Below are 12,073 nucleotides of genomic sequence, written 5' to 3' on the forward strand. Positions count from 1 at the left end.
GTTCTACCGTGGCCAGCCCTCAACCCTGATCTAAACCCCATCGCACACTTGTGGGATGAGGTTAAAAGGCGTCTGCACAATGTGCGCCCAGTCCCTACAACTGCCGATGAACTACGCACAGCTGCTCTGGATGTGTGCAGGAGGATCCGTAGGGCCTTCACAAATCGTCTGATCCACTCAATGTACAGGAGCTGTGTGGCAGTGATTAATGCTAATGGTGGTCACACCAGGTATTGACTCACATTTTGGGTATTGACCCGAAACTGTGTAAGCCCTTAACATTTGAAAAAAACAATCATGTAATCTGCTTTTTAATCCATTAAACTGTCTTCAGTCAAATTTTTGTCAATCTTGCCCTATTTGTATTGCTTGTCTTTACTGTTGAAAATAATTAACATGTATACTGCATACTCAACTTGCGTTTCTTTTCGTGTGAGTATATATGGCTTTGTCGACCATTGCTCTGGGGTATAAATTTGATGTATACCTGTTAGGATTGACATTTATAGAGACAATCCACTTCCACAACCAGTGCTTTAACAATGATGTTTAACTTTTCTATATTAGCTTATTAGAATTTTAACGGGGGATTCGTGTAGATGGATTATAAATAACAAAATTAGGGTAGTGGTAATATATTTTAAGAGGATTGGGTGATTATCTGGTTTCTGAGGTACCCCTACACAAATCAACTCATATCCGTGTCACATACCTTCATTTCATTTACAACCAACCAAATGGTTTTATACCAGAAACAATAAACGCAAAGATATATCAGATTCGAACGAATTATTTCGAAATTTGTTAAAGGAAAGAAATCAATTGTAATAGGATCAGCATTAAATACATATTGTTAAATTGTTAATGAAAACTTAATGGAATAAATATTATGGGTTTTAAATTACCTGAATGGGTGACGTACATATAATCTGGTTAATCTAAGGGACTAGTATGTTACTCCCACACAATTTAATCAGTTAATATTTATGTTATATCTAGTTTTACTCAGCTATATGTCTTTCCACCGATATGACGACTGCTCCTACATAATCGAGACATCACTAGGCAAACCAGTTATTGATACTGTAAGCAACGATTCACGCGGTCGAGGTACGATGGCACCAGTCAACCAAGTTACCGAGCCAGACCACCTCATCCAATAAGAGGCTTCTTACGACAAACATAGCGGTACTTGGGAATCCCAACGGGGTTTGAATATTAACATAATCTCTCTATGTTGCCGGCATGTGTTTAGAAATACTTCTATACATCTCTTAGACATGGTGCATATGGCATTCCTTCATAATTTTATTGTAATTGATTCCTATAAAATCTGTATACTATTTGTTAACGCTGGTCCATGACAAGTACAGATTCAGTAATGAAATATATGAGTTTTAAAAATGACCTTTCAAGCATTAAAAAGACAATGTCAAATTTGCCACGCTTAACTGAATATGTCTGAGAAATTCATGGTTGGAATTATTTTAATCCGAAAACCGCCTTCTTCGTGTCAGTTTTCTTCATGTAATTTTACCTTAGGAAAAAAAAATTGCAAAAAAGGATGAACGCTTAGTATGAATGAGTTGAATGGCTTGTCATTTATACTTTTGTACAAAAGAATATACAAGTATGTATATATCAGAGAGGTTCAATACTTTTACAACAGGAATAAGCGAGAGGGTGTGCCAGCTGGCGCAGGTTTGACCATTGGTTAAACCGTAATCAAAATCAACTCTTGTTAGGCAATATATCTTACCACCCACTTTGTGTCGTAAACTTTGACAGCCTAGGGCAGCTACCATGTCTGGAAATTACATCAGAGAAATTGGATATAACTCCTTGGGTTTCCGTCACAGACACCCTTGCTTGATTGAACCCAAGAAACTCCCAACTCCTGCCCCCCCCCCCCCCCCCCCCACACACACACACCCACACACCCACGCCCTCCCTCCCCCTCCTCGACCTAGTACCGTCACCCCCCGGTATCAGTGGCCAAGTATATTACGGTGGTCCTTAACTCCGAACATCACCTGCCCTCAATATATCTTCCGCTGCGTTATATCTATGTCTTTCTATTTTAACCCCTCAAATTGTTCAATTATATCTTTACTGTATGTATTTTATCGAGTCGCTAATTATTGTAATTTAATGCCTATAATATAGTTCCAAATAACTATCGTGGCCACTACGAACAAAGCTATTTTAATACACAACACGGCAAGGCCCTTTTGACAAATGAACTGGTCAGCTGCTTACAGGGATAGGAAGATCAATATTTATGTTTCGGGTTATTGAGAACTTTGAAAGAAGGTAGATAGGAAATTTAAGAACATTTTCGTTGGCGCGCTATTTAGTATATTGGTATGATGAACATGGCATTGCATCTATGTTATGCTAATAAGGAAATGTTTTTCGAATATTGCTACGTGACTTTTAAACCGTGCACAGCAGTAATTCTTATCATCATTACCAACAAATATCAAATGTTTATTGGTATTCTTAATGGTAAAAACAACAGCCCCTCTCTCACCCCTTTCGTTTTTACTAAAATTATAATAAATAGTCCTATCTTTCTCCTCACTTTTGAGAATATGTGCTTGAGAAACGTTTTTTATGCAGCCTTATAATATTTCCTTTTCCTTGCATCAAGAACATTAATACTAATTTTCCTTTAAGTGCTTTTCTATATAACCATGTATAGCTTACGAAAAATGAATACAGACTAGTAGTAACTGTTTGCTGAAATCGTTTGTTAACAGACTTGCTCTCAGCGTTTGCCCTCAATGCATTGTAAAAACTAATCACCAACCTGAACATGTTCATTGTCTCATAATTTAAACGCGTTTAGGCGCCTAAACATCGTTACAATCACTATCCCTTGCATGATGCTGTAAAGCATCATTACAATCAACACTATTCAGAAAATCCAGAACTGAAGGCGAACCTATGTTTTGACGAAAATTTGTTATTAAAATCGACTGATTACATAAAGACGGTATTAGCTGGACATATCAGGTATATAAGCTGGTGTGACGGGAGCAAAGACACTCTCAACCTGGACATATCAGGTATATAAGCTGGTGGGAGAGGAGCAAAGACACTCTCCACCTGCACATATCAGGTATCAGCTGGTGGGACAGGAGCAAAGACACTCTCCACCAGTACATATCAGATATATAAGCTGGTGAGACAGGGTCAAGGACACTCTCCACCTGCACATATCAGGTATACAAGCTGGTGGGACAGGGGCAAAGACACTCTCCACCTGGACATATCAGGTATATCAGCTTGTGGGACAGGGGCAAATACACTCTCCACCTGGACATATCAGGTATATCAGCTGGTGGGACAGGGGCAAAGACACTCTCCACCTGCACATATCAGGTATCAGCTGGTGGGACAGGAGCAAAGACACTCTCCACCAGTACATATCAGATATATAAGCTGGTGAGACAGGGTCAAGGACACTCTCCACCTGCACATATCAGGTATATCAGCTGGTGGGACAGGGGCAAAGACACTCTCCACCTGCACATATCAGGTATATCAGCTGGTGGGACAGGGGCAAAGACACTCTCCACCTGGACATATCAGGTATATAAGCTGGTGGGACAGGGGCAAAGACACTCTCCACCTGGACATATCAGGTATATCAGCTGGTGGGACAGGGGCAAAGACACTCTCCACCTGGACATATGAGGTATATAAGCTGGTGAGACAGGGGCAAAGACACTCTCCACCTGGACATATCAGGTATATAAGCTGGTGAGACAGGGGCAAAGACTCTCTCCACCTGGACATATCAGATATATAAGCTGGTGGGACAGGGGCAAAGACACTCTCCACCTGGACATATCAGGTATATAAGCTGGTGAGACAGGGACTAGGACACTCTTCATCTGTTTGATGCTGATTATGCATAATCCAAAACAGGAAGTGTTTTCAAGCACACGAATGTTACCAGAAAATAGCCATACCGCGATAATATAGAGTTGTCCGCCCTTGAGTCGCTAATGTGTGCGCCATTACGATTCATTATAAATAAACTACCGCGATAATATAGCGTACCATGCTATATGTGATGGAAGTGCGTTAAAATGATTAACCATGATAATGAAGTACCAGAATAAAAGCACGTGATGACAAAGGAAAGGGCGAATGTAACACTGTCTGTCATGGGAGCGTTTAAACAAGGATCAACTACATTGTTTCGTCGTCCAGCGTTATTTGGGGGGCCACTGAAACAAGATCATTTACAAATCTTAAAAAACCAACCACAGGTACTATTACCTATCGTGACATGCATACCCCAAGCTTTGCCCATCTAGTTAATTGGTTTACATTTGGGAATGTCCAGATAATTAGAATGACGTTCGGTCATCAGCTAGCAATCTTAAAAACAATTACACGACGAAGACTTAGGAGGCACGTACGTGTGTGTGGCTGCTTGTACTAGTCCAGACTAATGCCAATTTAGTGGTGCTAGCCTTCTAAGATACCATGCATGGGTAGTTTAACATGAATACCCAACTCAGACACAGTACACTGACTCCGAGCCGACCAGTCCTTGTTTAAGCCCTTTAGGGCCAAGCACCAGACAGGGTAACAACAAGTACCATCTTTTAACGTAGAAATATTTCAGCTATATGACAGCGCTCTGTAAACTCAATAGACACACTTCCCTCTCAAAAATATTTACAACGTCTTCAAGTTACGAGCGTAGGTTCGAATCTCCAGAAATGACGTCATGATAGAACAATGTTGTATCGTGAAATATATCACGCTTCTTTCTTCATTGATCTTTGCGATTTATCGCGTATCTATCTTATATATGCAGATAAACAACATTCAATATAGTTTTATCTCCTTTGTTTGAATTTTTCAGGCAAAACTCCTGCAATGAGCGATTAGATCACCAAGAAGACCCGACCATCGACAAGAGAGGCCAAATCACGGACATAAGAGATTAGATCGCCAAAGAGACCAGACTACCAACAAGAAAGACCAGACCGTCGTCCTGGAGTCCAGATCACCAACAGGTTAGACCAGACTGCTGACAGGATAGACCAGACCACCGATAGGTGAGACCAGACATAGATAGGAGAGACCAGACCACCGATAGGAGAGACCAGATTATCGATAGGAGAGACCAGAACACCGACAGGATAGACCAGACCATCGACATGAGAGGCAAGACCACCGATAGGAGAGACCAGACTATCGATAGGAGAGACCAGACCATTGATAGGAGAGACCAGACCACCGACAGGATAGACCAGACTATCGACATGAAAGGCCAGACCACCGATAGGAGAGACCAGACTATCGATAGGAGAGACCAGACCACCCATAGGAGAGACCAGACTATCGACATGAGAGACCAGACCACCGATAGGATAGACCAGACTATCGACATGAGAGGCCAGACCACCGATAGGAGAGACCAGACTATCGATAGGAGAGACCAGACCACCGATAGGAGAGACCAGACTATCGATAGGAGAGACCAGACCACCGATAGGAGAGACCAGATCATTGATAGGAGAGACCAGACCACCGATAGGAGAGACCAGACCACCGATAGGAGAAACCAGATTATCGATTGGAGAGACCAGACTGGCGATATGAGAGACAAGACCATCGACAGGAGAGACCAGACCACCGATAGGAGAGACCAGACTACCGATAGAAGAGACCAGACCACCGATAGGAGAGACCAGACTATCGATAGGAGAGACCAGACCACCGATAGGAGAGACAAGACTATCGATAGGAGAGACCAGACCACCGATAAGAGAGACCAGGCCACCGATAGGAGAGACCAAATTATCGATCGGAGAGACCAGACCACCGATAGGAGAGACCAGATTATCGATCGGAGAGACCAGGCTGCTGATATGAGAGACAAGACCATCGACAGGAGAGACCAGACCACCGATAGGAGAGACCAGACTATCGATAGAAGAGACCAGACCACCGATAGGAGAGACCAGGCCACCGATAGGAGAGACCAGACCACCGACAGGATAGACCAGACCATCGACATGAGAGGCCAGACCACCGATAGGATAGATCAGACTATCGTCATGAGAGGCCAGACCACCGATAGGATAGATCAGACTATCGACATGAGAGACAAGACCACCGACAGGATAGACCAGACTATCGACATGAGAGGCCAGACCACCGATAGGAGAGACCACACAATCGATCGGAGAGACAAGACCACCGATAGGAGAGACCAGACCACCGATAGGAGAGACCAGATTATCGATCGGAGAGACCAGACCACCAATAGGAGAGACCAGATCATTGATAGGAGAGACCAGACCACCGATAGGAGAGACCAGACCACCGATAGGAGAGACCAGATTATCGATTGGAGAGACCAGACTGCCGATATGAGAGACAAGACCATCGACAGGAGAGACCAGACCACCGATAGGAGAGACCAGACTACCGATAGAAGAGACCAGACCACCGATAGGAGAGACCAGGCCACCGATAGGAGAGACCAGACCACCGACAGGATAGACCAGACCATCGACATGAGAGGCCAGACCACCGATAGGATAGATCAGACTATCGTCATGAGAGGCCAGACCACCGATAGGATAGATCAGACTATCGACATGAGAGACAAGACCACCGACAGGATAGACCAGACTATCGACATGAGAGGCCAGACCACCGATAGGAGAGACCAGATTATCGATCGGAGATACCAGACCACCGATAGGAGAGACCAGACCATTGATAGGAGAGACCAGACCATCGATAGGAGAGACCAGATTATCGATCGGAGAGACCAGGCCATTGATAGGAGAGACCAGACCACCAATAGGAGAGACAAGACCACCGATAGGAGAGACCAGATTATCGATCGGAGAGACCAGACTGCCGATATGAGAGACAAGACCACCAATAGGAGAGACCAGACCACCGATAGGAGAGACCAGACCACCGATAGGAGAGACCAGATTATCGATCGGAGAGACCAGACACCGGATAGGAGAGGCCAGACCACCGATAGGAGAGACCAGACTATCGATAGGAGAGACCAGACCATCGATAGGAGAGACCAGACCACCGATAGGAGAGACCAGATTATCGATCGGAGAGACCAGACCACCGATAGGAGTGACCAGACCACCGATAGGAGAGACCAGATTATCGATCGGAGAGACCAGACCACCGATATCAGAGGCCAGACCACCGATAGGAGAGATCAGACTATCGATAGGAGAGACCAGACCACAGATAGGAGAGACCAGACCACCGATAGGAGAGACCAGATTATCGATAGGAGAGACCAGAAGACCGATAGGAGACACCAGACCACCGATAGGAGAGACCAGACCACCAATAGGAGAGGCAGGACCACTGATAGGAGAGACCAGACCACCGATAGGAGAGACCAGACTATCGATAGGAGAGACCAGACCGCCGATAGGAGAGACCAGACCACCGATAGGAGAGACCAGGCCACCGATAGGAGAGAGCAGACTATCGATCGGAGAGACCAGACCACCGATAGGAGAGACCAGACCACCGATAGGAGAGACCAGATTATCGATCGGAGAGACCAGACCACCGATATCAGAGGCCAGACCACCGATAGGAGAGACCAGACTATCGATAGGAGAGACCAGACCACCGATAGGAGAGACCAGACCACAGATAGGAGAGACCAGATTATCGATGGGAGAGACCAGAACACCGATAGGTGACACCAGACCACCGATAGGAGAGACCAGACCATCAATAGGAGAGGCAGGACCACCGATAGGAGAGACCAAACCACCGATAGGAGAGACCAGACTATCAATAGGAGAGACCAGACCACCGATAGGAGAGACCAGACCACCAATAGGAGAGGCAGGACCACCGATAGGAGAGACCAGACCACCGATAGGAGAGACCAGACTATCAATAGGAGAGACCAGACCGCCGATAGGAGAGACCAGACCACCGATAGGAGAGACCAGACCACCGATAGGAGAGACCAGGCCACCGATAGGAGAGACCAGATTATCGATCGGAGAGACCAGACCACCGATAGGAGAGACCGGACCACCGATAGGAGAGACCTGATTATCGATCGGAGAGACCAGACTGCCGATATGAGAGACCAGACTGCCGATATGAGAGACAAGACCACCGATAGCAGAGACCAGACCACCGATAGGATAGACCAGACCACCGATAGGAGAGACAAGACCACCGATAGGAGAGACCAGGCCACGATAGGAGAGACCAGATTATCGATCGGAGAGACCAGACTGCCGATAGGAGAGACAAGACCACCGAGAGGGGAGACCGGATCACCGATTGGAGAGACCAGACCACCGATAGGAGAGACCAGACCACCGATAGGAGAAACCAGATCACAGAATATCTGTTCCTCGTGACTGCATGCTTTCCAGCGCCAAAGGCTCGGGGCTTCAACAAAATGAACTTCGGACAGATAATCCATAATCCCCGATCTAGTTGGTCTTTCTATAAATACTCCCGTTATTTAGCGCATAAATCCACCGTAGAAAATGTATGTTGTTCTAGGGGTTACTTCTTCAATATACAACACAACTCCGTCTGCGGGTCCACAACTTTTTATTGTGCATGGGAGCTTCACTAACTGTTTCGTGTTCAGCTCCCAGATCTCCACTCCAGCTCGCGCCAGTCCAGATGCATATATCTCGTTCTAACATTCATACTATACTTTATAAGGAAATACAGCTATGCTACGTAGTATCTCGTCTACCTCCCACATGCCTCTCGTGCAGTGGTTGTCCGGATGATCTTACTCTTGGCCTTATATGACATCAGTATCAAGTTGCACTCCCAGAACTCAAAGAGTATGTATGGCTGGCCTCCCGCACCCCTCACTAGCCACCAGTGAAACAGCTGACCAGTGCACGCCTGACCTGTGACCTTTTTACTCCCCAATGAGGGATTTGTTTGAGGGAGATGGGGAGGAAATGTGTGATACTGCCCAGCGCACACTGCTCGCGGTCGACTGTATATTACTGCATGTGGCATACTGTATATTACACTTGAAATACTGTACACAGCATGTGATACTTATAGTGCAGCCAGTAGGATGCAGAAAAGGGCAGAAATGTCAGAACCTCGGGATAATTATAACGCCAACACAGACATATCACTAAGTCTTCGCCTGAGCATTACTACTTTCCCGTACAGTCTTGGTGTCAACTGATGTAGATTGTAAACAGCCCCAGTTAATGTACCGAAATTGCTTAAGTGAGTTGTAAAACATCTTAATCTGGTGCCCAACAGTGATTTTTTTCCCAGCGATCAGGGTCGAGGAGCGGAATCGGAGCGCTCAAGAAACGGATTTCGGACCGTGCATCAAATACAAGTAGACCAAACCTGCACAGCTAGTTTGTTTCTGTACCAACGATACTGAACCGCAAAAGAAACGACACCATGGATACATACTTTGAGACATATTAAAAAGATTAAACATGGCAAAACTGATCATCAATGTTGAAATTAAAGTGTCAAATGTTCTTAAAGTGAAACACAACACTAGTCTCTGAGAAAATGGCATCACAAGTCATTATCTCGTGTGTCCGCCATGTGCAATGATGACTGCCGTGCAACGTCGATACATGGAATGAATGAGGCGGTTGATGAAGGTCATAGGCACTTGAGCCCACACTCTGAGGAACGTCTGACGCAGTTCAGCTGCAGTTGTCATTAAGCCGTCTTTGAATCTCGTCCCAAATGGGATTTAATTCGGGACTGATGCCATTCTACTGGAGTCTCTTTTTGCTCTCGCAGTGTGCTGCTGTGACACCATTGCCTCTCCCTGGACCGACGTTCTGGAAGACCACAGGGCCGACCCTCTGTGCAAGACCAATTCCACCCCACACCATAATGCTCGGACCACAAGCATCCCAATAACGTTCCCAACGGAGTCGGCTCTCTGCCATCTGCTGTTGAGATACAGTAACGGCTCTCGTCTGAGAAGAGCTACCAAGCGCCAATGCTGGTGCTGTGTTGCCCACTGAAGACGGTCCCGGCGATGACATGGTGTCAGAATGGGTCCTCGGTGTGGCCTGTGACAGTGGAGGTGTCTGCTCCTCAATCGTCGACGCACGGTGTCCGCACGAATGGGTGCGTCCCCATGGTCTGTCGAGCAGTTTTCGCAGCAGTAACAAAGCGATCTTGAAGATGTTGTTGCACAATCTGACGATCTTGTCGTCGGGTGGTAACCCTTGGTCTTCCACTACGTGATCGGTCGTCTGTAGTAGTGGTGGTCTGGTACCGTTGCTGGAGCCTGTATATGATCCTTACGAGGACTTGAAATGCATTGGCGACTGTGTCCAGCTTGCAATCGTCCAAGGGCTTGGTGTCGCTGATTCCTTGTCAGTCTTGGCATGTGGTAGCACTTCAATAACGAAAGAATGTTACCCGATCTGGGTGGAATTTTATAGGGAAGGAATGGGGGAACGCATGTGCATTTCAATTTGGACGGATCTCACGTGCATCGGGTTACCATGGCCGTTGCCGTGATGCGTTTGGGCGATCGGATTTATTGTCATCTGCTGTGTTTTTTTATCTTCAAATTTCATTTTTCCGGACAAGGTAATGTTAATTTTTAGAAACTTTGACAAAAATGACCCAGATATTAAGATGACACCTTTTCCTGCAATGTTACTTTAGGTGACGTTTCTCTAATATGATGTAACACTTTATAAATATATATTGCCGATATATGGCAGGTCAGCTGAGGAAAGTGGGTGTCAGCTTTTCCCCTCAGCCATTGCCCACACCCATGATGAAGGAGAGGAGACATACCTAGATGAGGAAACAGTTTATTCAACACAGTAAATCAGTCTCATGACTTATGATAATTTAATGAACAGAACACCACGTGAAGAACACAATTTATACTCTGGTATAATTTAATATTTATCATATTTATTATCATAAAAAACAAATCTATAATGTCTATCCATTACCAAGAATGTTACAAAGTAGAGATGGAGCTGTTTACTTGTACTGTCAATACAATTCACGTTGTTGTATCAATAATGGTCTGTACAACACAGGGTTTGTTTTCAGTGTCAGATGTGTATTTCCAATTTTTCACATCCCAAATTCCATTCCGGTATTTCAATCCAAACCCCATTCCATACTTTACACAATGCCGATTCACAGGGGGTTACTGGTCGAGCTGTTGCATTTAACTCGGTCCGAGCATCATAACCTGAGCCTCTGCCACGATAACACGTGGTCGCACATTTGAGTATTTAGGCAACTACAAGGTTGAAGTATGTAATAACATGTCTTAATAAGACCACGGGGCTCTAGGTTCCGTTGGATCCATGAAAACGCTGCATTAGTCGGCCCCAGGACTTTCAGGAATATACATTGACGAGAGCCCTGGGTGATTATGAAGGAACAATGTCAGAAATATCCAGGTCTTTCCTTTTCTCTTCTTGTGACGTAGAACAATGGCGGGCAACAGGACAGATGCTACTAAAACGTGACTGACACATGGTCACCAGATGACCGATGAGTCCTATTGCCCTACAGCTGTAGATGACGTAAAATGAGTTCTCTTATGATAAAGTGTGTTGGAATGACGGTACATTTTGGTGATCAATCACAAATAAAGATCCTTACGCAACTGTTGTAAAAGTAACTTTGATTGAATGGTTGATTGACAAAAGTATTGTAAGGAATATTCTTATTGTGAAAAACTGAAAAGGTTAAAAACCTTGACAGTTTATCTTAAAAAACTTTTTTCATCGAGAAAACCCAAGATTGTCATGTTTTAAAATCTGTCCAATATAGTAATAAGAAATCTCTTGAGAAACCGTCAAGAATTGTGACATGAATGAACATGCTCACCAGGAATGTTTTTAAATCCATGTGGCATGCATCACGATATTCCATATTTATTTATGAGTTTCAAAAAGTAACAGGGGCGGTCGGGTAGCCTAGTGGATAAAGCGTTCGCTCGTCACGCCAAAGACCCGGGTTCGATTCCCGCCTACACTGTACGTGTATATACTGTGGTATACTGTAACCCTTGTAA

At 44.9% G+C, this 12,073-nt stretch overlaps 1 protein-coding gene across 1 annotated transcript; it reads left to right on the forward strand.

Annotated features, from left to right (window-relative positions):
- The first annotated feature begins 5,186 nt into the window (after positions 1–5,186).
- Positions 5,187–7,733, forward strand: LOC139455936 (trichohyalin-like). Its single transcript, XM_071237484.1, has one exon. It carries the CDS (start codon positions 5,187–5,189, stop codon positions 7,731–7,733), a length of 2,547 nt encoding a protein of 848 aa, XP_071093585.1.
- Positions 7,734–12,073: the final 4,340 nt, after the last annotated feature.

This window comes from Haliotis cracherodii, unplaced genomic scaffold (assembly GCF_022045235.1).
Source record: "Haliotis cracherodii isolate W230 unplaced genomic scaffold, xgHalCrac1.p SCAF_1, whole genome shotgun sequence".
NCBI lineage: Eukaryota > Metazoa > Mollusca > Gastropoda > Lepetellida > Haliotidae > Haliotis > Haliotis cracherodii.

Coding starts and splice junctions, on each gene's coding strand:
- LOC139455936 (XM_071237484.1), top strand. CDS start 5,187: ATGAGAGGCAAGACCACCGATAGGAGAGACCAGACTATCGATAGGAGA.